The 27,996-nt window shown below is 47.4% G+C and overlaps 1 protein-coding gene across 3 annotated transcripts in view; it reads right to left on the bottom strand.

Annotated features, from left to right (window-relative positions):
* The window catches only part of SYMPK (symplekin scaffold protein), a 1,074,905-nt gene that overhangs the window by 906,399 nt on the left and 140,510 nt on the right, over positions 1–27,996 (bottom strand). For all 3 annotated transcript variants that reach the window (XM_086938396.1, XM_086938395.1, XM_086938397.1), the window contains 2 exons: positions 8,104–8,177; positions 1,887–2,013 (listed from right to left, as the gene is read on the bottom strand). In XM_086938396.1, the coding sequence (XP_086794522.1) occupies positions 1,887–2,013; positions 8,104–8,177 (201 nt within the window). The remainder of the gene's footprint in view (positions 1–1,886; positions 2,014–8,103; positions 8,178–27,996) is intronic.

Here is a 27,996-nt window from a genome sequence, read left to right as displayed (position 1 = left end):
TCCTGAACGTCCCTATTCCCCTTACTGCCCACTTTTTTCATAGGATCCGTTCGCTGCTCATCTCTCTCACCTGGGCTGGTAGGCAACCCAGGATCACGTTCGACACTCCCACCCTCCAGATGTCGTGCGGGAACCTGGGTGCCCCTAACTTTAAGCTTTACGCATTATGTGCTCAAGCCAGTTTTTTGCATTTCTGGATTCAATCCAAACCTTTCCAGCCGCATGTGGCGGTTGAGGCGAACATTGCTGCCCCGTGGCTGCTTGTCACCTTACCGTTTGTCCCAGCCAAACCCCCACGCACCGAAATAGACACAGTCGAGACGTTGCGCTGAGCCTGGGATGGACTACGCCATTTGTCCGGTGCTACAGCGCTCCCGGCAAAAATTATGCCAATCGTTCGGCATCCGGCTTTCCCTCCTCTCCAGCATGTCTAAACACACTGCTCGCCTGGACTACACTGGCGGATCTCTACCCGGGGAACACCTTCTATTCTCCTGCTGCCGATTCCGGTCCCATGGATACTTTACTATTCTATCAGCTACGAGCTATCTGCAGAGAGCTGCATCCTACGTTCCCCTTGTCTCCCCCCTCGATGACCTCTCTTGCTTCCTTGTATTCGTCCCCCTCTCCTCGGAAGTTGGTCACCAAACTTTATGCCCTAACGCTGGAGTCCATCTCCACTGACCGTGCTCGTGTGGCATGGGACGAGGACCATGGTATCGATATTTCCCAAGCTGACTGGCTTTATTGTTGCAACCAGACAAAGCGACTGTCCCCGAACTATCGCCTGCGCCTTCATACATTTTAAAGATTTGCATAGGCTTTATCGCACCCCCGTACAGCTCCATAAGCTAGGACTCAGCCCCAGTGATAGATGCCGGCGCTGTTCTGCTCCCGCGGCAGACTTTTCCCATCTCGCCTGGTTATTCTCCAATTATTGGTGTGAGGTCTGTACTGCTCTCTCCGAGATCGCCTCTTCATTGGTTCGGCCTGACCCCCCTCCCCAGGCTCTGCCTCCTAGTCTTTGTTAAATATTGCTCAGGCGCATCCCGCCATTTGTTTGATTGCTATGCTTCTGGTCCTCGCGTTACGTAGGGTGTTCATGGTCGAAAACCTGCACCTAAATTCGCCCAATGGCTCGAGGATGCATCGCGATGCCCGACCCTTTAACTGAATTCTGGGACCTTATGCCAACCAGGTCTCCTCCCCTCGACATATGGGGGCCCCTTAGTGTCACACCTGCATGCTTATACCCCACAAAGCCAGACTGCCTCTCCCGCGCTCCCCGCCGGCACTCAGACCGCAGCGGCCGCTGGTGTAGGTCTGTAGCCTCTCTTTACCCTGTAGTCATTCCCTTTCCGGCCAGGCCTGCTCCCGCTCCCCCAGTTTGCCTGTTCTATATCCCTCATTGCTCATTGTCCAGATGTGCGATGTAATGTCTACGGAAGTCACTGTTCTCTGCTGGTCTGTGCCATTGGCCCTCCTCCATATCTTCATTTGTTGCTATGTACACGGTGCTCTGCTTTGATGTAAGATTGTAACATGTCTATGCAAATTTGTCAATAAAGGTTTTCAAAAAATTAAAAAAAATAAAACTACAGCACGTATTTCTTTCTACGAAAAACTCAGGATGTACAAAGGGTGCTTCTGTTAAATTTACTAGCAAAGATCACTAAAATTTCCATTGTCCTAGGCATTTATAAACCTGGTCTAACTAGTTGTAAAATAGTACCATCGGTCATAACTGTAATTCATTAATCACTTTAAGTGCAATTTAAAAAAATAAGATTTATTATTATTATTAAAAAATCATGAAACCTAGTCATGCATGTATATGCAGGAAAATAGGCCTTCTAACGGCTCTGGGCCAATATTAGACAATTTACCTGCAGAGCCACCTTGTAGAGTTGAGTCATGGTTAGAATGGCTTTCTTCACTACGTTAACATTCTCATCTCGCAGTAGCATGTTGAGGTTGGCAATAAGCTTCATCAGTAGTTCATTGTCACGCTTGCTAAAAAGTAGGAGATGGCAGAGTTACTTCCTTGTAATCCTACTTCTCCGTTATGGAAATTTTCAAGTAAGGTGCACCACATTAATCTTCCTCCCTGAGCAGAATCCTTGATAGTAAATACATCTAGATTCTCAGTACACATGTGGGCACACACAAACAAGTATATGCAATTGTTCAGAAAGTAATCATTTGAGTAAATAGTTAAACAAAAGAGTCAATAAGGCCCAATTGGCAACATTGAAAACATAATATTGCATCTTTAAGGTATACAGCAGCTCCAATGCTCCAAAACATCCAACATCGGTATTTAGATTAAGTTCATTAACATGGAATAGTAGGACCCTCAAACAATTTCAATGAGAATTTCAATGTCACACACTAAGAAGGAGCAGTAGACTGTTTATATATTCAATGAAGTCCTAAGATGTGATACTAGGAGTACAGGAACACATCCTTCATTAACCTGAATGTCAAGCTCACCTTTCACAGATAGTACAGGGACCACTGTTAGTCATCCACTTGGACGAGCTAACAATTCCTCATCCGTAAATACTGGTACTAAGTAAAGGGTCACCGCTTTACATCTTCTGACAACAGACATATGCGGTTTTGCCCACAGCAAGTCCTTGACACAGCATTCCCCCCCACCCCATGGTCCAGAGCTACTCCTCCTTGGATTTCCAAATAGGATTGGGTACTTAGATGATTGAAACCTACATCACTGGGAACAAGTAAAGTTAAGCAAGGTAGGAAATATCTACCAAGATGGGTAGTTTTGTAATTTCAAGCCCCAAGAGAGCAGTTTGATGTTCATGAGGGCCAATACAAGAATTATGGGTGGTTACTAAATGTTCTGTGGTCAACGAGCCGGTCATGCATAAGTTCCTCCACTCCTTATACTATCATCACTGGTCACCGGTTGGTTAGCTGGCTAAGTAAGGTATTGTCGGTCAGGTATCACACAGATTTCTTTCAGCCCAGCTAGAAAGCCTGGGAGACAGACATTGATTGATCCCTACATGAGAAAGAATGAGAGTGAGCCCTAAAGTACCTCAAGTTCCTTAACAAAGCAGTTGGTGCACCACCTTATGAACAATGTCACAAAATTATAAGATCTGCATCCAAAGTTGTTCTTCAAGTCATTCTTTTTATTTAATTACATTTTATTTAAACATATCAAAAAACTGTGTTGAGTAGACCAGTCAACGAGTTTCATCTAAAAACATTGGACTTCTTCAGGGGATGTGCGAGGCACTCCTGACATATTGCGTTGAAATATCTGTAGTAAATTAGTATAATCAGTATGTGGATGTAGCTGTAGAATGGACAACTGGATCACTCTGTATATGTTTCGAAATGAATGAAAGATGCTACGTCTTATTAGTAGATACCAGACTTCCAAATTACGCCCACATATAGTCTTGTCTTGTCTGGTAACACACAAATAAGGTGGGCCAAAGCAGATAAAATCAACAGTTCCACACCATATTAAGTGTAGAAGCAGGAACGCTGTGTAGTCTCCTTACGAAATAAGGTCCTTGCCTGAAATGCGATACCCAAGCTAATATAATATTACATACGTCTCCATGGAATGCATTTGCAAAATTTACCTGAACGTCTACAGCTTCCTGCCCCCACTGCAGGGTTGAAGCTGTGGATTTCTGACATGTCCTCTGGGATTACCCCTGGTTACATCACTAAAGGACTGAAGTAAGACAAACTGTTGGTCATCACTGGCCTTCCACTAGTGAATCTTGGGAGGCAGAGGCCCTCAAAATCTACAGGAGGTCTCAAGAGTGGGAAGGTAGCCACTTGCTTCCTCAATCTAGACCGGATTCTAGCAAAGACATTCATCACCATGACATAGAAAACAAGCATTTGCAATGCAATAGGTCTTGCATTATTAAAGTTAGAGCTATTGGCATTGTAAATGGCAATGCCTTTTATTTATGTTTTTGTTTTTAAAACAAATAAAAGGCATTGTCATTTACAATGCTAATAGCTTAAACTCTCGCAAAAGTGAGACCTATTGCATTGCAAATGCTGGTTTAAAGGACGCCCCAGACACTACTTCCCCAACCTACCAACCTTCAGCGATAGGACAAAACAGCAAGCTTATCTTAACAAGTCCATACCTGAATACAGTGTGCTTCGAAGATCAGCACATGCGCTGCTCAAGATCGACCTAAAAAGTCTCTGTTGTAATAGCATTATACAATATGGTCAGGTATACAGGGAAGAGCCGATTCTGCAGCTAGGATGGCTAGAATGTTCAGGCAGTGTTGGATAGTTGTCAGGGGCTATTTATTCGTTGCCTTTTAGAGGATAAAGAACATTCTTTTCTGCTCTTAAAAAATGTAATAGGTTTCAATTATAAGGGGTTTTATGTTAAGCGCTACACATGGAACATTGTTTAATGTAATTGATAGCTAGTGTTAAGTGGTCCTTTTTCAGTGACTTTGTGTGCGTGTGTATGTATGTATGTGTGCATGCGTGTTTATGTGTTTGGGTTTGTTTGTGTGTGTTTGTATGTATGCATGTGTGTTTGTGTGTGTCTGTCTGTGTGTGTGTGTGTGTGTGTGTCTTTCTCTGCAGATTATAGGTTCACATCTCTGCTGGGCAGCCTCTGCCTTTCATCCTTTGGTGTCATTCTCCCTCTGACACGTCATTGGTTTCACACGAGGAGTGACTTAATACCACTCAATCTTCAAAATCATTTCAATTGATGACTAATCGTCATGGTTACTTATTTGCTAGGGAATCACTTTAAAATAGAATGGCCTAAATCTGCCAAATGATGAGAAATGGCACTGTACCATTAAAAGTACTGCAGTCTTGTTAAGAAATGTTAGTACTGTTAATCAAAAGTATACCAGGCTTCTTGAAACAAGCCGACTGCAAGACAGCTGTGAAATGATAGCTTCTTAAACTTAACTGTACCTGTCAAACTGCCTCATATCACAAAGCCCCATCACCTCTCCCAATGTCAGTGAAGTGCACCTCCATTTTATTAGTACTGATAGCGCAGGACATATTCCTGGTCATAAAAAGCACCTAAATTACAAAAATATAGGAAGTAACTTGCCCCTCTCACCCTTAAAGCAAGTATTTGATCAAACCCCTGTGGAGTTTTCTTGCTTTCCATTGTAGAGGGAATTTAGCCAGTGCGTTTGGACTGAGCTGTTGCTAATCGAGCAGAAGCTACGCTGATCTGCATAAGACTGGGCTCTTCATATAGTGGGATAGAGGCCAAAACTATGGACTGAAAAACAGCCCATAGTAATTTGCTGAGTTTAATTCAAGCATTCACCCATCACCTTTTCTATTTGTCAGCGCGCCGTGTATAACACTAAAGGTATCAAGCTGCTTTTCACCGACGAGGCCGCTGATAAGCCAAAACCGGTCTAGAAGTATTAATACATATCTAAATACTTATAACACATATTTAATATGTATTTAGAAAACAAAACATGAACATACTTTAAAGCATTCTCACAATCTGTCCATATTCCATGTGGCATCCTGTAGTCCACTTTTAATGTTGTTTTAAGTACTACGTTCAATCTGTGCAACAAAAAAAACCAAGCAATGTCTGCCAGTGACATCAGACGGTTTGCGCAGTGACGCTTGGCCATGCGCGCTGCCGCTAGCTCCAGGTAATAGGGGCTGTGCACGGGCGGAGGCCCTGTCTCGGCAGCTGTGGAACCGGAGAGGCAGCCGGGATCGCTGCGCAGGTGAAGGGTGAACGGGGGTGGGGGGCATAGGTCTTGCATTATTAAAGTTTGAGCTATTGGTGTTGCATTATTATTAGCAATGCCAATAGCTCAAACTTTAATAATGCGAGACCTGTTGCATTGCAAATGCTTGTTGGTTGGATTGGCCTAACCGTGTATATCTGCATTCATAAATAACTGGCGGTAAAGGTCACCGCTCATTTTATAAACCACTTTTTTAAACCATATCTTTTCACTACTGAAGCTCCCAGTCATCTATGCAATCTCGGTTATCAAGTGCACTAGTGAGGTGATTCTAGCTACGGACAACCTGCTTTATGTGTATTGTTTATAAAACGATGAATTATACAGATTGTGTACCCTTTTAGAATTTTGCCTATTTTGTAGATGATATTGCATTGCAAGGCAAATAGCTAATCGACAATTAGTGCTTCTATTGGAATCCTAATATATAAAAGTATTTATGTGTAAACAGATATAAGATTTATGTTAATTGAAACACACAACAATTAATACAATAGAAGTGTTTTATTTTCCCAGCTTTTCAACATACTTTCAGATTAGACTGGTGTCTGCGGTCTGCGCATAGGGGTTGTCGTTCGGTTAAACGATAGCAATCGTAAACCTCCAAATTGAAAGCTTGCCTTTCACACTGACGCTTCATCACTCACTACTTCCATAAACGCTGTTTTCAAGGGTAGGCCATAGAGGACAGTGCTAATTTGAGCCCGTGGTAAATGTGAAAGCGGCTGTGCGCTCGTGTGTGTGTGTGGGTGTGTGCGGCGGCAGGGGGGGGGAGGGTGGTGTGTGTGTCTCTGTAAGTGTGCGTGCGTGTATGTATGTGCGCTCGTGTGTGTGTGTCTCTGTGTATGCGCATGCATGTTCGAAAGCAGGGGGAGGTGTGGCCGTGTGTGTTAGAGCTTCCTAGGAGACAGGAGATGTGCACAAGCGCGCGCGGCCCGCTCCGATCCCATTCTTGAAGATGCGCGTGGCCATCTCTTGTCTCCTGGGAAGCGGAGCCGGTGACTATAGGTCTCTGGCGAGACCGCGCCTTCGCGCGGTAATCGCCACGAGACCTAAAAAAGCACATCCTCCCTGCACTGAGTTGCGGATCTGTGCCCTGTTGACTTGGGAAAAGGCACAGAGCACAGTCTTCTGTGGGGAAGAAGCCAGGGGTCCCCACACTCATCTAGATTGGTACCTACTCTTATCTGATCTGGCTGAAACACCATAAGATGACGACCCATTCCCCCGGACTCTCTTCTTGTAGTAATTCTCACTACCTCACCCTTCCTTACAAACCTTACGTACTCCCCAACACCCTTTTTGACATACCAAAGCTAATCTGATGTAATCTAACCTTCCCTCCCCTGGCCCATCAAAGCCCCCCACCCCATTCTGCTGGCCCATAATCCCTGAACCAACATGGATTTTTTACCAGGTAATTTTTCTAAGCTACCCAGTTCAAGATACTTTCAATATTTTTTTTCTTTTCCTTGCATTTTCTTTGACATTCAGACATGTTATATCCAAACAGATAGGCCAACAACTTGCAACTCCACGAGTTGCCGCTATTCTAGCCTTAAGGTTGCTGCAGATATCCCACTGTCATAGCCAAGGGCCGCTACGACAATCTCGCCCGTTGCTATGTAACGTTAATGCTGCACTGTTTTAGTACTTTTAAACTAATCTTTGTACAGAATGTATTGTTATTGGCTAAGGATATGCCAAGAAAAATGCTTTTAAAGAAAATAAATAACGAGACCCATTTTCAAGAGGATCAAGAAATGTTAGCCAAACAGATAGCAGAAAAACACATTATCCTGGATTTGGGCTGTACAGGAGAAACTTGTGGAATGTGTAGGAGAAGATAGACTATAGAAAGATCCTGCTAAAAACTGCTTGAGGAGGCCAGATTGAACACAATGTTTTGATTGTTGCTTCAAAGAGCTAAAGTTGATTCTGAAACAGAGACTTGGTTCTTATGGGCCATCTAACTAGAGTCAGATTGTTAATCTCTCTATAGGAGGTAGCAGTAATGTACCTCTGATGATAACTGGGAGAATTGTTTTCACCAGTTCAGTCACAGTAACTTCATGGATAACTGGTTAGGTTCAATTACCATAAATAGGAATGTATGCAGTATTAAGATAGCACATGCAGAAGAAGGAATCTTTGTCAAGTGTTATGCCTTGGTAAGGAACACAGCCACATATATGTTAATGTCTAAATACTTCTTAGGAAGAATCACAAAGGAAGCCAGAGTGTCCATGAGGTACTTCAGAACTGATCCTTTATTGAGGAAATTGATGTAAGCCGAGTTAAAGGACCGATGAAATAGGATGATCACACTTACCACGCCTCTTCTATGAAGCCAATCACAAACTTGCGGACGTCAATGGACTTGTCAGTTTGGAAGGCGATCATTTCCTACGCAAGAAACAAAAAAGATTGACAGTACTGTAGAAAATAACCTTGACTTTAATTTCTGAAGACTCACTACATGCATTTTACTTTCTATAATCAAATGAAACCTACCTGATTCTAGGATAAAGGCATTTGAAATGACATATTTTCCAAGCTTTATATGTTTCTTATTACACAAATAAAGCACCAACGTTTGTTGCTCAGCACGATAGCCACCTTCAAAATGAACCTGTTGCCTAGATTGTTTTACACTTTTAAGCCCTTGCTCATTAAAGCCCCAATAACTTTACTCCTGTCCCTCCAACACAAAATCATGATTTCTGTTTCACTCGAGAAGTGTGTCAGGGTCTCTCCTTGAAGAAAAAGTTACTTACCCTTGTTAATGATCTTTCAGAAGAATACTCTAGCTATCTTCTGATTATTCACCTGTTGAATGCCCAAGATGCCAGACTGGATCTGGAAGCTTTTGTCATAGCGCTCCCTTGCTGTTAAATGGTGCAGACTCCATTTTGGCACCGAATGGGACGACACAGAAGCCGAGCAGCCCCACCCCAACATCTTGTCATCAATTTCTTGCCCATGTTTTTCAAGAGATCCGGAGAGAAGTTGAACATCAGACGTGAGTGTGCAGTGCAACAAAGTTTATTTTATTTTTAAATTTGTTTATTGGCAGCTTATAACAGGTCTCTACAAGCTCCGCGCAGAGAGCTCTGCTCTCAGATGTATCACAATGGCATTATTTTTTTTGTTTGAATATATTTTATTAGTTTTACAAAACATGAATATAACATCGGTTGCTGACTCATGCCATGACAATGCATTTGATCTCCACAAGTCTATATTGCTATCACATGGTATCATTGTACTTTAGATATTACTTGTGTCTGAACATGTGAAAGTGGGGTAAACTGGCGCGCGGGTGGTCACAGTGGTCTTGTGGTATGCTAAATGTCGAAGTTCCCACTCCCTACGACCGCTACTATCCAGCAGTCCCTGGGGGGATCCATCCCATGGAGTTTGACACATCCCCAGTGCCGTGGTCTTGTGTGGTAGTCTGGTGTCAACTGCGACCTCTGGCCGTGAGACCAGCGCGTCGTCCTCGCGTCACTGAGCTGACATAGGGCCCGTTGCCTTCTTATCGCGTGGCCTAGATCCGTTTGCCCAGCGTGTCTGTTGTCGTATCAGAGACACTAGTGTGTATCCCTCTCTCACGAGTCGTCCGATACGCACCCATCACTTTGCGGTCGCGGTTGGGCGTGACAGTGTTACTGTATACATGTGTACGCTCCTTCGACTGCTTGATCAGTGTGTCCGTCAGTAGAACCGTCTCGGCTACCAGAACCCAGTGCCGTTTATGTGGTCAGAGTAGCAAGGGAGGATGAAGGGGGGGGGGGGGAGTTAAAACATAACAGGAGGAATGGGAGAGAAAGGGGTGGGGGGGGGGGGGGTCAACTTGGAAGTGTGTGTTGTGTGATAATGTGAGAGTGTTAGTTGAATGGGCGCTGTAAGTGGCTGTTGCATGCGGGTCGTTCCAGCGTGTCTGTCCATGGATGGTCAACTCAGTGGACGGCTGGTGGGTCACAGCGCGGTGGGGGGGGCACAATCACGCAGTCCCGCCGTGTGTGCGGTCGTTCGGGGTGCAGTGTTCGTGCGAGCGGGCCGTGGGCACTCCAGAGCTGGCGCCTCGTGTCCGCGCTCGGTGGGATCCCAGTGTCCGCATGTATCACAATGGCATTATAAGCAGTTTACAGTTAGAGAACAAAAATTTCCCTCAAACAGTAAACCCTCCTCCCCACCTCCCACTACCCTTGGCACTCAGCTTATCTTGTGTTTTGTTATGTCACATTGCAATCAACAGAAACCTATTCACAATAGCATTGAAATACTTGCTGCGGCATCAGCGCGGGCCATAGAGCATTGTCTGCTACAATTCAGGGCTGCTCAGCAGATACCCTGTCAATAGGGCCCAGAAATCTTTTGGTTGTGAGGCTTCTGGCAGTTCCTCAGTGTAGGAAGGTACCTCCTGACTATGGTTGCCCCCAACTTTTTGCCCTGTGTTTTAGCTGGTTTTTGACATAGTCGACCTGGGGCCCTGCCAATCAGGACCCCAGGCCTACTGCTCTCTCTGTAAAATGGATTCCATGTACCCTAGGTACATTTCCAATTGGTACTGGGCCACCTTATCAGACCCTGTAACTCAGGGCATAGGTGTACCCAGGGCTGCCAGGGGCTGCAGCATGTATTATGCCACCCCTGACTGGCCTTTTTGGCACAACTGGCTGCATGACAGCTGGGGCAAAGTCGTGTAATCACCCTTTGCTGTAGGTGTAGTATACCTATACCTAACCCTAAAATGGACACACAGATTCCTATCAGTCACTCCTATGGCAGGCCTTGACAATCCTGAAGGCAGAGTGCTTGGAATCGTGTGAGATGGTGCTCTGGCAGGAGCTGAGCCTGTCTGCAGCTTGCGGAACCAAGTCCTAATAGCTGTTCCATGATATCGCATACCATATACTCTTAAGTCCATTATAATCCTCGCGGTTAAATGCTAACTTTGGTATTGCTTTATCAAAACATGTCGAGTAAGGTGTCATACGAATTGGAATACTAACCCCTCGCCAATTCTGGCGACGGGGTTAGCATTCCACCCTTCTAGAGGGACACGACATGTATGTAACTGTGAACCCCGGTTAAAGTTAACTGAAGCCTCAGCTCCACAAAATGGATGCTGCCACCACAGACACGAGTCTGACCTCCTGCTGCTGGGAGTCCTTCCAGCGAGGGAGGCCTGGACAAAGGGTTTCCTGTCCGGGGCGGTGCTAGCACCGTCCCAGACATGGTTTTGTGTATCCTGGGTAGGCAGGGCTTTTCAGGAAGGTGACTGCTGAGTGGCACCCCGGTGCTCACTACGCATAGGCCGGTCAGAACCAGTTCTAGGGGCACACCAGCCCCTGGCCTGGGGGAAGTCCGGCATGGCAGAGGGGTGTAACCACCCCCCTCCTAGTCCCACCCATAGGCAGGACCTAGTCACCGGGTCAGCCCCCTTTTTTAGTATAAAGATGGGAGCGGGCCCCCTGTTCAAATTAGATCATCTTTGGAATCAAGACACGACTTTCTACAAAAGGACATCAAGATTTCTTCTTCAAGATTCTCCCTTGTGGCTAAGGAGTAGTCACCCTGCATCAAGCGGGCACCATCCTAAGAACACTGCGGTCTGCTGCAAGTCCTTCATCACGAATCCGACGACCCAGCTCGACGAGACCCGGCTTCCCTGGCACCTCTGACCTCTACTCACCTCTACAGCCAAGCTGAGAACCGTGAGTGCAACGAGACCTCGAGGGACCGACGATCGCCAAGACTGCACGACTTCTTTGTAACAAGCCCACCGAGTCTTCCACTGGTGAGTGCTTTGGGGTACGAGAAGCCCCAACCCTGAGCAGCTCCAGCACCCAAGATCAGCCCTCCAGCATCTCCACGATCTGCGTGGGGCTCTTCTGCTTTTGCGTGTTCACCACGCTGTGTGGCTACTAGCCGGCTGGCTTGTGGCCTTCTACACGACGCCCGACGACATCACTGCTGCTGGTCTGGTTGCTCCAGACTGGCCCTTGCTTCCTTCTTCAAGAGAGGCACCCCGGACCCTCCTGGTCCACTCCAGACGCCATTTTAGGTCCACCGCGTGGGCTTGAATTTGCCAAGGCTTTGTTGCCCAATCCTGGGTCCAGCGACGCCGACAGCTTCAATCTTCGTGGGACAGCTCGCTCCTCCTTCCTGGTTGCCGACAACGCCTCCTGGTCCGTGCGATCTTAGAGCACAGCGTCACCCACTCGCCTAGTCGAGGTGGCTACCATCCGGTGCCCTCCTGGTGCCCACTGACTACTGGCTAGTAGTCTCGAACTTGGTCCCCTCTGCTTTCAGGTGTCATCTTCCATCGATCCAGGCTTGGATCCACCGAACTTTCTTCACTGGTCGCCTGCCAGCAACTTCTTTCTTCCAGGCTCCTGGTCCGTCTACGAGGATTCCCGACGTCCTTTGAGTCCTATGCAGCTGCAGCCCCTGGGCTAGGTAACTTCGGCATTTCGGTGCCCCAGCATAGCCTCACTATCCAAGGGTCAGAATCCACTTTCGTTTTCCTCCTACCAGGTCGGGTTCGCCCGAGAACACTAACTTTGCAATTTCTAGCTACCATAGACTTTGTCCCGCATCTCGCGTGAGAGTGCACACACTGCACCCGAGTCCCCTGGGTCTCCTAGAAGTAATCTAACGATTCTATAGTCAAGCCCTAGCGATTCCAAAGCCTATTAGTACTGTACTTACCTGCTAGTAATTTCGCATTCCACTTTTCAAGTATATGGTTTTCCGTGCCCCTCGGGCATTTGTATATACTGTGCTAACTTAAGTATTTTTGTAAGAGTTTTGGTTTGTGCTTAGTACCCTGTCCTCATAAAGAGTACAGGGCTGTTGTAATTCTTAATAAATATCTGTTTATTTTCATAACACTTGTGTGGTGTCCTTTCACTCGGTATTCAAGGGGTATATGTGTGGTATAACAGCTGGCTTAACACGCCCTCTCGAGTCTTTAGCCTTAGACTGCTCGTATCCATGCTACTAGGATAGCTGGTCTATAAGGTTGACTTACAACCAATCATCAATAAGGGTTGCTGGACTGATACATAGTGTTCACTAGAATAGTGAGCACTGCATATCAGGCCACCTTCTCACACTCAGCATATATAATTAACTGGTCTCTACAATATAACAGATCTCTAAGCCATCCCTTCAGTGTCGGAGAGGTTTTAGCCCCCCCAGCATTTCGCAACAGCCCTTTTTGCAAACAATGTGGATATTGCACTAGTCCACGATTGCATGGCTTAAGGGGTTTGACCCATCCAAGCAGATAATCAGGCGTGCACCGCATATCAGCCAGTACCTTCATAACCTTACCCCAGAAGGACTGTATGCAGGCGCAACCCCATGCTAGATGCAGAAAGTCTGCGTCATCTTGACCACACCTCAGGCAACAAGCGTTATCTCTCAAGCCAAATCTGTGCAGTTGTGCCAGTGTGTAGTACAGTTGATGCAAGTACTTGAAATAAATGATGCAGAGATTGCAATTCGCTGTCAGACGCCCCGTTGGTTTACAACAGAATGTCCAAGCCTCAGCGGATATTGGGGCCCCAAGTTTCATATTGCATTTATTGTAGGAGGGACTATATCAATGGGGTCCAGCTCCCTCATGGGTGCATTATATAGTTGTGTTAGCAGCGTGCAGGAGTTGTGTGTCAGCACTGCCTGTATTGCACGTAACGTTCTTGGTTCGGAGGGATATTCGGGATAGTGTGCACATATAGCTTGCCTCACATGTACGTATGTGAAGCCCAGCATCAGATCATGTTCCCGTCCTTTCTGTACATCTGAAAGTGGTCGGAAATCTCCCCATTGGTAGAGGTCTCCAAGTTTGGTGATCTCCACCTGTTTCAGAGTGTGCAACGCAGTCGTTTCTCGTGCTGCCGAGATGGCTGGATGCACCAACATTGGTAGCGCCGGGGCATATATGTAGTCTAGTTGTGCCCTACGTGCCAGTGTTCGCCACGCCCACGCAGTGCAGTGCAGTGTACTGGGTTAATTTCATTGCGTGGTCCGCCTTGCCCACCCAGCAATGTGACTGCCTCCAAGGGCACCGGGAAAGTAACGTCAGCCTCAATGGCAATGTGCGGTTGGAAGCGTTGCGGGTGACACCAGAAGTGGACAAATTGTGCCTGTGCGCACAGATAATAAAGCATGATGCCGGGGGCCTCAAAGCCTCCGCGTTCAACTGGCTGTACTAATACCTCCCAGCTGCAGCTTGGCTTCTTGCCGCCGCAGACAAAGGCTAGCAAAGCAGATTGCAGGGTCTGAAAGAGCGCAAGATTCAGATGTATTGGTATGTTTACGAATAGGTATAGTATCTTAGGGAGTATCGTCGGCAACAAACTAAGTTGTATCCAAATTAAATCAGAAATCAGACTGCTGGGTCATGAGGAAGTATCCCTGAAGTATCCACCAGAAAGATCTTTACCAAAGGTTTGTAATTTTTTTAAACTGATGATTAATTTGATCTGCAGATTCCTCATCTTTTGAATAAATACCACTATTTCCAGGTGGTTGGTCTGAAGGAATGGTCAGAAAAGGAAATCCTGGAAAACAGAATAAGCTTAATGACCATCTTGTCACCCTTTCCAATGAAAGAAATAGTGGTTTTTGCAGGAAGCCAACTTCACAACAAGACAAATCAACACCACAGAAACACCCCAGGCAAGTGCAGACATTGAAACCTTCACTCTGGTAGAATGAGCAAGGATACCCAACGAAGAGTTGATAGTCAGTTCTGATCTCCTTCGACTCATCATAAAACAGACCATCCTACGATGGTCCAGACAAAGTTGTTTTCTCTTCTTTGATAGGATGGGGCCCAGGGTAGAAAGTAGGTAGGGTAATGGAGTGCCCCATATGGAACAGTGTAACCCACCTTGGGCAGGGAAACCAAACTGGTGCCAAGGAATAAATCCTGAGCATCAGTTTGGGTAATACAGGTGAAGGGTGGTCAGAAACAGTGCCTACAATTCCCTCGCATAGCGCGTTGAAGAGATACCCACCAAAAACATTTTTCAGAGTCAATATTTGCAACTGTGTAGAGGTTCAACCAGGTCCCCCATCAAGAAATTCAAAATCAAATTTAGATCCCACTGGGGCTTTACAAATGGCACAGAGAAAAATACATGTAAGCAATTAAACAGCTATGGCTGATCAAGAAGGCAGATGAATGAAGAAAGAGCTAAAACGTAGCCTTTAAATGTGTCAACCAAAGAACCTTTTCAGGCTAGAGAAAGGGAAAACATAATAGATCAGAGGTGTGCTTTCAAGGGGTTCACATTTCCATTGGCACACCAGGTAATAAAGCATTTCCATCTTTTGGCATATACAAACTTTGCTGAGGGGGTGACTATTTGACTAGATTACCTCTAACACCTCCAGGGAAACTGGGAAGGAGCTTAAATGCCCATGCTTAATTTCCAGGCATGAAAGTCAGGCTCTGGGGGTTAGAGAGCAGAACATGCTCTTCTGAGTGGGAGAAGAGAGGCACTCTCAGAGGTACTTGGAACTTTCTAGACTAACCCATACACCCCCGCCTCCCCTCAAAAGGCGCCCCCATTAGCGGAAACCGGAAGGCATCAAAATGTGGGCAGTGTGCATTCTGAGTAACATCTGCATCACAGGGTGAAGATGTTCTGATCCACTTTCAGGTGGAGGTGCCACTTGTGGCCGGCAGGATCCTATGCACATGCACTCTGCCCAAAATCTCAGAGCTTCTCAGCAGAGAAGAGGAGATCCCACATCTCGCTGCTTGGTGGTACATCACAGCAGGGTCATGCTATCTGTCAAGATCTGGACAGATCAGCCGCAAAAGAAGGTCAGGTAAGCATTCAGGGTCAGACTAATCATTCGCAGCTATATCAGGCTGGTGTGCTGAAACTGCTCTCCTGAAGACTAGAGGCCTCTGATCTCCGGGTGTGCACTTCACCGCATGGAGAGTGCATGCATCACTACGGTGAGTCCTGCGTGTGGTGGGCAAACTGGCATCCCTTGTACCAAGTTCTCCTCCACAGACCACCATTGAGAATTTGATGCTGTGCCTGGAAGGCTTCTGATAATTTCCTGGAAGAGGAGTCGTTCAAAGTGACCTACCTCAAGACCTTGATTGACATCATAGTGAGCCTCTGCTCTTCTCCTTTTGCTTCCTCATCTTCACAAGCTAAGATTTGTAGGTTGGGAAAGAATGAGACTTCAAGGCCGACTTGGAGAAATAAACAACAACTACTAGCTCCTTTATTTCCTTGGCATGCACAAAGCTGCATTTATTGCATGACCTTGAGTTATGTTTAGTCCTCCGGCATCACAAGAAGACTTTGTGGGTACTCAATACAAACATACGTCCATGGCAGGAGCAGCAAGGCTTGAATCCTGCTTTTGTTTGAGTGGGGTGGGGTGGGGTGGGGTAGGGAGATGAGAGCCCTCCCTGGCACTGGTCACTTGAGAGCAGCTCTGGATCTGCATCGCAGGGCATGATAGAAAGGCCCCCAAAGTCAGGGCCGCACAATATGGCTCTAGTGACATCACAACTATGTTGTATCCAGTGCTGAGCCAGAGCCACTTACCAGCAAGGGAGAGCTATGACAGAAGTTTTGTTTGTTTTTAGGATCATTCACTACTATGGGATGTTTGGTGGAAGACGATTCTGGATTTGTACCAGTTATAAAAGTCATTCTGAATGCCTAGGAGGTAGAGAAATTTAGCATTTACCACCTTTCGTTTCGCATTTCCACCCTTGTTTAAAAAAAGACTATGACTGGTAGGGAAATGCACAGGTTTGCACAATGTTAAAATGGCCAGTGTCTCAAGATAGGAAACCCGTTCAGCTGGGGCAAGAAGGTCTTTTGACTCCCAAGGCTGGCTTGAGTAAGGGAATGTGACAGATGTGACTACGTCTAGAATGCACACAAGATTAAGGGTGCAGTAATGTGAAAGACAACGATTAAGGGCAATACAAGAGTCGTTGGAAGTATATAGTGGTACGGTCGCAGGAACTTCACAGGGATACAACAAACCTATTCAAATGTGATTAAAAGTGCAAATAGTACATATGTTACTACAAATAATATAGGTAGCACTGCTGGGACTACTACCATGCTTAAAGCCATGTGTGCCTCACTGTAAGATGTGTTGGTGTAGAAGAACAAGTTACATTCCTTCAGTGAAACTCATTCTGTTGGACACTATCTAAAAACAGATTCCTCTCCTTTTGAATTTCCCCAGGTGCTGGACTCAATGCAGAAAAATTAAAAGTAGCACTCCAGCGTGCTGGTAGGCAGTGCCCTGCAGTACTGCATCAATGCCATTCTGATCAGGAAGTAATGAGCATAGAATTGTGCCACCCTCTCCCCAGGACATTAGTTTCTTACAAGAGGTCTTTCGCGTCCTCAGACGTGGAGCGCAGGATAAATTGAGAGCCAGTTTGCCAATTCCTCGACCGGGATCATTTTATAAGGAAGAGACCATACAACAGAACCGGGAGGTGAAAGGGCAGTGAGGAGTCTGAGGTTTGATGGAGTATCCACTACAAAGTGTGTTACTGAAGGTAACAAAACAAAAGGGTAAGAGGCTTCCTTATGGTTCAGTCCATTCACTCTCTGAAGAGTCCTGGTCAGATGTTGGGGGCCTGGGTGTTGACGTGGTAGTTTCCTGGTGGTCTCAGTCTAGTACACTGGAGACGGAGAACTGGGGGTTGTATGGCCCTCAGAAAAGAAGCAAAACAATCGTCAGTTCTCTGACTAAAGAGGGGAGTATACCGTCACCTGTACCCGGGGAGGTGGTAGTGCAGGGTCTTTAGGGTCTAATAGTGAGGGATTCTAGTGCACTCTATCTCCAGCGTGATTACACACCTAGTTTTCACCACCCGTAGTGAGGTAAGAGATAAAAGGCACTTGCCTGGTGCCACGGCCCTCCGGGGTCGTGGCAGAGGGAGCCTCACTGCCCTCCTCTTCTCCGCGTTGGCTGGACTTGAACGCGTTGCCTTGGGGCGGTTCTGGTGGTCACTCTGGGTCTTCCCTTTCCTGGGCTCCTTCTGGCTCCTCAGGGGTCTGTCGAGGTGCTTGTGACTCCGACTCCTTTTTCGGGACGACGAGAGAGCCTTCACGCTCCTCGGCGTCCTTCTCAGTCTCGTCCTGATCCTCCTGACCAGCGTGCGCAGCGCTAGGTGTGGCGTCTAGAACACTCACCTCGCTTTGCAGGGTGCTTCCGATGGGCGCCATATTGGAATCCCCACTAGTGAACAGCGCGGGATTACAGACTGCGTGTCAAACTTTTCTTTATAATTACTCCTTATAAAGAAACTGACGTGTGCCATCCCTCTGGAATGCCGATTTAGCTTGCGTGATATCGGTCTGTAATTCACCATATGCAAATGAAAAGACCTGCATGTGTTCTATTTGTGCTTTATTCAGCATTTGGCCTGTGCTCCACTTATTGTTAATTCAGATGTTGGTGCGTTTTTAGGTGGTGTTTTTTTGATTGGGTCGGAGTCTTCTAGTGCAGTAGTTTTGTTTCTGATACCCAGTGCCAATGACGTTTTTTGATCGTAACAAAATATTGTGCCTCTATTGAACCCAAAATATGGTGGAGCATTGGAAGGAAGACACATACGATGGCTGCAAAGGCTTAATTTTGAGTTATTAAACTTAAAGGAAAAAATATAATGGGGAAGAATAAAATGCCTGCGTGATTGTGGTGTTTTGTATTATCTTATACTCTACATTAACTGCCCCTAAGACCCAGGGCACAACTCCTTAAAAAAAAAAAAGCTCTCAGCAGGCATAAGGCTAAAACAAGAGATGAACTTAGTTTATTCATGAATCAGGACTTCCGGAGCGACTCCATTGTCTTCACTGGACCTCTCAACATTACAGTGTTCTAATTCGGGTGTAGAGCTTTGTAGATAACACACTGGGTTCAAATTTGGCACAGTATGAGCAGCATTAGCAAACTGGGTGATGGGTTATAGGACATGTGCAATTGTTCAGCTAAAGTGGCTTCAAACACACATCTGCTTGGAAGACTTAATGTTATCTAGCCTTTAAAACAAGCATTTGCAATGCAATCGGTCTCACATTTACGTAGTTTTAACCCCTTCGATGCTCATGACGGAACGGTTCCGTCATGAGCATCGGTTGAGCTGTGCTCACGACGGAACGGTTCCGTCATGAGCCCGTTGGCTCATTAGAACCTTCAGAACAGCGCGAAAATTCGCGCCGCGCTGAAGGTGTTAACTACTGGCATTGTAAATAACAATGCCTTTTATTTATGTTTTGGTTCTGAAAACATAAATAAAAGGCATCGTCATTTACAATGCCAATAGCTTAAACTTGCATACATGGGAGACCTATTGCATTGCAAATGCTTGTTAAGATGAGTAGACAACGAATAACTGCACTGGTCCGAGACGAATACACAATCGAAAGGAGAGGACTAAATTAAAGTCCCACTGTCTCTCCACAAATGGTGTTGGCGGAAACATGTAGCAAACCTTTTATATTTTAAAGACATCATAACTGGTGATTTGAACAACAATGGCTGATCCATCAACAGTAAAAAGGGTGCAAAAGCAGAGAGAACCTTTAACTGTGCCCAGAGCAATGCTTTGCTGGGAAACAAATAAAGCAAACAATACCAACAGTTTTGCCTGCAAAGGGTCTAATTGCAGAGTACTAAAATAATTCCAGAAACTTTTCCCAGCACCCTGCAAATACAGTTTTTGTGAAACAGAACCTGGCTGCCAGGATGACATCGTTAACCTCGGAAGTGAGAACAAAAGTACCCAACTGTCGCTGTTCAATCTTCACACACGGAGAAGCAGCTTTTGCAGACTGGTGTCAAGGCCCTGCATTGCTGAAGCAGCAAGAGGTCCTCCCATTGTGGAAGCCTGATTTGGGGACAGATTCTTATACCCAAAAGATTGCAATCCAACACTCTCCTGGCCCAATCAAATGCCACTAGGTTGACTTGAGCGCGGACATTCTTGATCTTGCCAGGACTGGAGATAGGCCCAATCAAATGCCGTTAGGTTGACTTGATCGCTGACGTTCTTGAGTTCACACGTGGCAAAGAGCTCCAGCCAGGAGTCTCCTCACTACTGGTAGGTGCCCTATGCCACTTCAATATCCAACTGCCATTTGTTATCCGCTGAACTCTGTCCGCTGGAAGGGCAGGGAGTGTGGTCCGTCGCAGGTACTAGTGTGGTCGAGCAGCCATCACTGCAGGTCTTTTGCAGTCTACTCCGACACCTTGATAGATTCTGACAAGATCCCCCGATTCTGGGCCCACTAAGGCTTCGGGTCCTATACCCTTCGGACACTTTTCAGACACTTATCTTACACTACAGCAACTATGTGACCCAGAAACACCCTCGGCCCTTGACACATTAATGTACTATCAGCTTCATGCTTCCTGTAAGGGCAAATTCAGTACATTCCCAGACCTGTCGCCGATGCTACCGGCGCTGTAAAACCTGCTGTTGGTCTTATCAGGACGTAAACTTATTTCCCGCATCTACAAAATCACACAAAAGACCTCCCCAATTGCCATCCTGGTTTCACGCGGGGCAAGGGAGGTGGAGCTGGGTACAACTATCACGGACCAACAATGGTCCCTGGGGCGCAAACAACTCGAGCGCTTATCAAATTACCGTCTCCGGTTAATACACTTTAAATACCTACACCACCTATACCATAAATCCGTCCAATTGCACAAAATGGGGCTTCGAGATGATGATCATTGTTGGCGCTGCGGTGCATCCGGAGCAACCTTTTTACATCTAGCATGGCAGTGTAGGCCGATAGCAAATTTCTGGCTGACTGTGCTTAGTCACATACACAAAATTACTGGGTTGGAAATTCCCTGCACACCACTGGCGGCCCGGCTCGGGGTGCTTGACACAATCCCGCCTGAACTGCGCACGCTGCCGGAAATAGCGATCTTAATGGCGAAAAGACAGGCAGCTATACATTGGGGAGCAACAAGACCCACTACGATACAGGAGTGGACAATAAGTGACGTACTGTAAGGCACAGCTGTCTAACTTTTGGGAACTTATGCCGGCCAGATCAAGGCCGAAAGACATCGGGGAACGTTATATGCAGTGGCTAACCATTGCTGTGCTTGTTGATTAACGCACCAAATAGTTGTCTTTGTTGAATTCAGGAGATATGAATACAACCTGTGGTATACTCCGCAGCCCCTGAACTGTGGATCATTTTATCACCTATTTAGCTGCTGTGCATGGCCCGATTGTATCCCCGAAATGATATGATTATTTCCTACTGATTGTACTATGTAATGGCATTTTGATTAGCTCCGACAATATGAATATGTCTAATGCACTACTTATTGTTTTTTTATTTTGTGAATGATTGTTCTTGTTTTAGAAAACGTCAAACAGAATAAAAACATTTTAAAAAATGAAAAAAAAGGCTTCAGGTCCTACTACAGAGCTTGCATATGCCACCAGGCATAGTCGGCAAGCAGAATGCAGGAGGCAAACAGGCCAAAATGCCTCAGAGCCATCCTCACTGAGGCCCATTACATAGGGTAAAATATTAGGATCATAGACTGAATGTACTGGACTCGTTGGTCCTAAGGAAAGCCCCAAAAGCACACTGAATCAAGGATGGAGGCGATGAAAAGGAGCCTCTGTAAATGAGATGTGTGACTTCAGCAGATTGATTGAGAACCTCAGAAGAGGCGTCATCATCTGGAAGCGGTCTGTGACTGTCAGTGGTGAGCCCGCCTCCAGTAGCCAGTCCACAATGTGGAGCAAGTCTGTAACCCTGGCCTTCTCAGATTGGACGTGACAATCGCCATCACGTCTGTAAACACCTGAGCAGCACTGGTCTGCAACAGAAAGACTCAGAGTGCAGTTGCCAGGCTTTCTTTAAATCTCCCCAGGGCAGAGTCAGCTTTCTCATCAAACAGGCGAGAGAAGGGGGTCGTCAGGCCTGCTGGGCCCTCGTAGCCTCCAACGTAGAGGAAAAGGGACATTCTAACACGTTGCAGTGTAATAAGAGATGCAGGCATATTGTCACTGGTCCAGCCCAATCAAGCCAGTCCAGGCGGCTACAAAGTGTGAGGGCACCCCCTTCCCACACCTCACCTGCACAAAAAGTCTGCCGCGCCGGGTGTCAGGATGAAGGTGGCTCAGATGATGCAGGGTGCAGAGCCATTCCGCGCCCAGCCGCAGTTCCGCCGACTGCAGGCCGTATTCAGCCCCTTCAAGAACCAGAAGTCGCCAAACCTCTTTCCGGGGCACTGCCCAGGCCCCCAGGTCCACCAGCCCCCTTTCAGTGGGTCGCAATTCAGCCCGCCGTGCTGGTTTCAGGTGGACGAGCAGGCCCAAAATGGCGGCCGGTGCGGTCTGAGGCAGTGGAATGATCGCCAGAGCAGCCTGCAATCCGGGCAAGGGATGCCACCCTCAGGATCCGGAGTCCGCCGCGGGCCGCTGCACCCCTGCACCCCTGTGAAGGCCAGGGAGGGTGGATGGCAACAGACAGAGGCGCACTCAGCCCGGGGCCACTGGAGGCAAAATGGAGGCGGCCGCCACAGTGTGCAGTTAGGGGAGGAGGAAGCACCTTTAAGTCTGAGCAGCCCCAGTTCATGCCTGTTTACTATGGTGCAGATATTGCCCCGGATCTGCTATTGAGGCAGCTAAGAGTGGCGACTTTCAGGAGCTCCCCCGAAGCACGTCTCACGCCATTCGCGTCTAGACCTAGCCCCGAAGTAAGTCTTTTTCAGCCAAAGATAGAAAGCATAAACTAGAAGCTTGAAAGGGAGAGGCGGTGTCAGCAGCTCAAGTTCACTTGGATCCGATGAGAAATCGTCCTAGTAGCCAGACGCAGTCTGGTCTATTCTTGGCAGCTCAGCAGGTTTTGTTAAACTGGGAGTTCACTCGATCTGTGGCATGTTGACATATACGTCGTCTCACGACTCCAAGGCCTCTACCGACAGTGCCCAAATGAACCAGAAAGCCATTTAAGATAGGGAGGCAAAGCTATGTGTGGCAAATCAAAAGTAAGACTTCACGCATGCCCCACTCTAAGTAGGCCCATCTGCTTTGAGGTTGAACTCTTCAAATCTCCAAAAAGAAACCTTAGAAGTCTTAATGGGACTCTACCCCTTCCTTCCACTCTTCATAGAAGGTGGAAGGGTGTCAATCTGCCTCTTTGTCTCAATCCTGACCCGAGGGACTGACTCCATCTCTATTCCCAATGCACCCTGGATTTCTAGGCCCATTTGTGACCTTGCAGCAAGTTAAAGCATTTTGAAAAGCGTTGCTGCATGTCTTTGGCACACTTCCATTTTCCACTGGTACATTTATGGGCCCCAAGAATCTACAGGGGCATCCACTCTGGTTACTGTCGGTCAATTGACCCTTGGCACCATCCTAACTTAATCTTGACTCCTTGAGTCCATCTTTGATTCTGAACCAGTGTCTGGCTCATCCACATCAACCCCTCGTTCATTGGCGCTGAAGCGGTCGGTGCCGGAGGACTCCCAGCCTCTTGTTCTGTCTGACTATGAGCAGGCATATGCTCAACCTCGACCGGGACCGAGCACTTGATAAGCGGTAGCCTATTCTGAACCTATCAGACTTCAAAATTATCCTTTTACAAGATGGCTGTGCCCATACTTTCCACCAGCTTTTGGCCCAGATTCTGATCATGGTCATTCTTATGGAGATGAACACGGAGGGGATGGAGAAGTCTTTGCCTCTCCTTACGATGCAGATGACTGGTGCAGGAGGACAGTGAGCTAGACACCTGAGCTCAAAATGTGCTAGTTTTCCCCCCTGGACCACCAAGCAAAACTGTTCCTTTGCCACAGTGAGTCGCAGAGCTGCTGTAGTTCAGTGCCTCCAAGTCCCTATTGTGGAGGTCAAAGCAAATTTCCTCATGGATGTCTGAAAGCGGGACAGGCTCCTACCGACCCTCTTTTACCTTTTAATGAGGCCTTGATCAACACACTGTTTTGTGCTTGAGCTAAGCCATGCTGCGTCTCCCCAGTTAACTGACAAGTCGTCCATAGGCCTGCTCCAGGGTGTTGTGACTTTCCGGCCCAACAGTGGATGCCTGAGAGTTTGGTTGTGCAGACAGTCATTAACAGAATGCCTTTTCAACCCCTCCCTATACCATGGAGTCCAAAAGAGTGGACACTTCTGGCAAATGCATGTTCTCTTCATCTAGTCTTGCCATAAGATCAATTAATTACACCAGTCTACTTGGATGTTATACCCACACGTTCTGAGAAATGGTTGGTGAGATTCTTCCCACGGTCCAGAGAACATACGGTCTTCCCTGGCCCAAACTATTTTGTCATAATCTCTGGCATGTATACCACTAACTGCCTGAGCAGGGCATTGGGAACTAACGTGGTGCTTCAGCAACATGCATGGGTGAGATCTAAGGGATTCGGTTATGACCAGCAATCCTTAATGGACATGCCGATTATTTTCTCTTATCTTTTTTTTTCTAAACAGAATTTATTGGATTTGTTTTTGCCTGAAAATGGCCCAGACAACGAGCAATATATACAGCAGATCACCCAATATGTGGCACAGCATTATTTCAATTCGGAAAACCAAGATTCAATAAAAACAATACAATAATGAAACCTAAACATGCGCACAACAACTTTCCATTGCCACCCCTACCCATTTCCACATCCCGACTCACGCATACATTAGGAAATATAAGAGACTGTGCAGGTATCCTGACCATATTATTTTATTTCAGCTTCTAGTTGCGATTCAGCAGTGTGCACAGACTCTAGAATCAAGCCACTATAGTCAGCCCAGCACTGCCAGATTTTTGTATTTTTTGGGGCACCCCCTCTCCTGAAACACAGCAGTCTCAAGGCCCATACAGAAATCCATACCTTTTTATCCAGACCCCCAGCAAAGGCAGATTTAATTCGTTCCAGTGGGACAATGCCTCGTTTAGCAATGGTAAGACTGAGGAATAACAAGTTACATCTATATCTATTACCGCTTATCCCTAAAGTGCTATGTAGCAGAAGTTGTTTCACGATCTGTGGTATGTCCCATGCAAGAACCTCTGCCAAGCACCCCGCCACTCCTCTCCAAAACCGGGCCAGGGCTCTACATTCCCAGACCATGTGAAGGACTCTCATTCCAAGCATCTAGGGGAACCAGTAAGACCCATGCGCCGCAACCGGTGTCTAGTGAAATATGTGCGATGGAGATATTTAAACTGGATTAAGCAGAGGCGAGAGGAGATCGCCACCCCGGAGGGGGACCCAGAGCCTCTGCCCACTCATCGTCCAGATTCCCCAGGTCCCTGTGCCAAGCCGCCCGAAGGACTTCCAATGTAATAATGCTGTTCGTAACTAGGGATTGATAACACTTTGATGTTTTATGGCAGCCTAGAGCGCCCATAAGCAGTTTTTACCTCTTAACTGGTTAAAGTCTGGCAGGGCCGAGAGAGTACCTGTGTATTGGGTCTGCTATAAAAGAACTTGCTCATGTAAGATTCGCCATTCACCCTTTGCTCCACCATATATGCTGGGTCATTTCTGGGACATTCATTGAGCACTTGTAGGTGTGCCACTGTGAGATAAGATTGATCGGCTGCAATGCCCCCACAATAAGTAGATTGGAAGCAGGTGCGTAGTGCCACCCAAGAGGCACTCCTCCCCTCCCCCACCAATAAAAATGGACCCAGCATGCGTTAATCTGTCAAAACCAGGTAAGGGGAACCAGGAAAGGGTAGTTTTGCTATTGGTATAGAAGGTGGGCAAGGAAATTATTTTGAAGATTGCAGAGTGGCTATATAGGGATAGAGGTAAGTGAGACCATGCCTTACCCTCAGTCTTAACGCACTTGGTAGGTGGGGCCAGGTCATGATCCAATGAAACCACTGGGCTGCGTGCCAGAAATAAACCAAGGTAGTAAAATCCTCTCTTTAATAAGGACAGACCCACAGCCCATGTAGTGTCGCTTGGCGACCCCACAACTGCAATAGTACCGACTTGCTGATGTTCATAAACAGCCCGGCGTCTCTCTCACTTGCATTACCCTCAGACTCCAAAGACTGTTGGGCAAGGCTCATCTGCCTACTCGCAAACCCACTCTTGTCCATGTATCTCGAGGTCTACCACCTGAAACCTCAATTTGTGACATTTCCGTCAAGCACGGCCTGTGCTCTGCTGTGCTGAAACTAATGTAAAAGCCACGTATGGTAGGCTTCATTGCCTCCCATAGAACAATTTTAGAACAGGTGGATTATATATTAAGGGAATAGTCAATTACTGCGCTTTGCATGTGTGCTCTGTATGTCGGAATCTTCAGTTGCCACGGGCACAGTCGCCACCGGAACGGAGGATGATGGGGACATACCAAGAACCGCAGTGCAACCGGAAAATGGTCTGATAGACCTCCAGGTAATATTTCTATTTTTGAGACACTGTGTGTGCATCCTGGCGGTACGAATAGGTAATCAAGCTGAGATAACGACCCATGGACCGGATATTAAAAGGTAAAGCATTTATCGGTGGGATGAAAGGCCTACCACACGTCTGCCCATCCCAGCATCTCCACTATGGATCCCAAGTGGGTCACCCTTGCAACGCCTCACCTTCAGGCGTCTGGAAACAAGTCATTCCAGTCACCTCCAGCCACAGCTAAGCCTCCCGGTTAGGAGCCAAAAATATAATCGACAAAGCTTTGGTCAAGTGGTGGTGGGGCATAGACACAGCCTAGAGCAATGGAGTCTCCATATAGTGCCTCTGACACAAAAACATGTCTCCTGTGCACATCTACCCAGGTCTTAAGTGCCAGAAAAGGAACCCTGCGGTGTACAAGAATGGCTACTCCCCGCAAACCCCTCACAAATCCCCACTGGAAGCTCTGCGTAAGCCCATAGTGTGCCAAATAGGGGACCTTAGACTCAAGGAGGTGTGTCCTGTAGAAAGAGAATGTCTGCCTGCAATCGTTTGGCCCGACTTAGCTCAGCATTGCATTTCAGCCTATCCAGAACGCTGCCGATATTCCACATAACAATATGGAGCTGCGCCACAGAAGCAGCACTGTTTGTTTCCGCCATCTGTGTGCAAGCCGATGTGAACTGTGGTGGCCATGAGCACCAGCATGGGAAGCAACAGATTTGCATATAAACATGTGGAACTCAACTATATAGCCATTCCCATGTACCCCCCACCCCCACCCCAATTGCTCAGTAACATTGAAACATCAGTCGCGGAAGGAGCCCGGCAACAGCACCAACGGGGGCAGGCAACCAGGCCCATCCAATGGATCCCTTTAGTCCCTAGCAACTAGTAGTCTCTCAGGTGGGCCCTGGAAACAGGCGAACCAACTCCTGGCACTTGCCCCCCGACCCCCATCCCCTGTGCGTGCCGCCACCATGCTGGCGATACCTAAGACTGATTCTAGGGACATCCTAGATCCAACTGCAGAGGGACCTCTGGGCAGCAGAGTTTTCGGTGGCCTGCGGGGGTGTGGAGCCCATGGTGACTGGTCCCCCTGCTGCTGGAGGGCTCTCCCTCATTTCCAGCTCCCTAGGGCCGGGCTCCACTGGGCTTCTGCGCACCACTTTGCACCTCGGCGGAGCCTTAGCTTGAACGGAGGGCCGGGCCTGCGGGGTTCCCCCGCTGGCATGCTCTGCGACGGGGACGAGCACTCCTGCAACCCCCTCTCTCCTAGAGGTCCGGACTGCCGGCTGTGGGGGTGTCTGCTGCCCATCACCCTTTAGTGGCGCTGACGCTGTTGCTTTCCTGCAGACTTTCCTACAGTGGCTTGAAGAGGATCCCTGACCCACGGCCGCCTGTGCTGCCGCCCTCCTGCAGCGGGGTCCCGGCCCCTGTGCTTGGGTTCGGAGGCGGCTGGCACACAGGGTGATAAGGCTTCTGCGGAAATACCGCCTTTGACAACGTCGACTGTCCGCCTCCCTCCTCCGTAACCGGCGGACAGCAGCACGCAGCTGATCATCAACGACCCCTCCGCACACCTCGGCTACTTTGACGGGGCTTTGCCGGTGCTCTGCCCTGAGAGGCGATGACGCGCACTAAACCGTTAAAGGAGCCTGTGGCACCCCAGAAAGACAACGCAGTCATCGCGCTCTGAACAAAATGGGCCCCACCATCCCTGGAGTAATGGCGTCTCCGGCTGGCGACGATTCGGCCCCAATCACACAATCCTTCATGG

This window comes from Lissotriton vulgaris, chromosome 9, assembly GCF_964263255.1.
Source record: "Lissotriton vulgaris chromosome 9, aLisVul1.2, whole genome shotgun sequence".
NCBI lineage: Eukaryota > Metazoa > Chordata > Amphibia > Caudata > Salamandridae > Lissotriton > Lissotriton vulgaris.
This window is presented reverse-complemented; position numbering and strand designations above follow the sequence as displayed.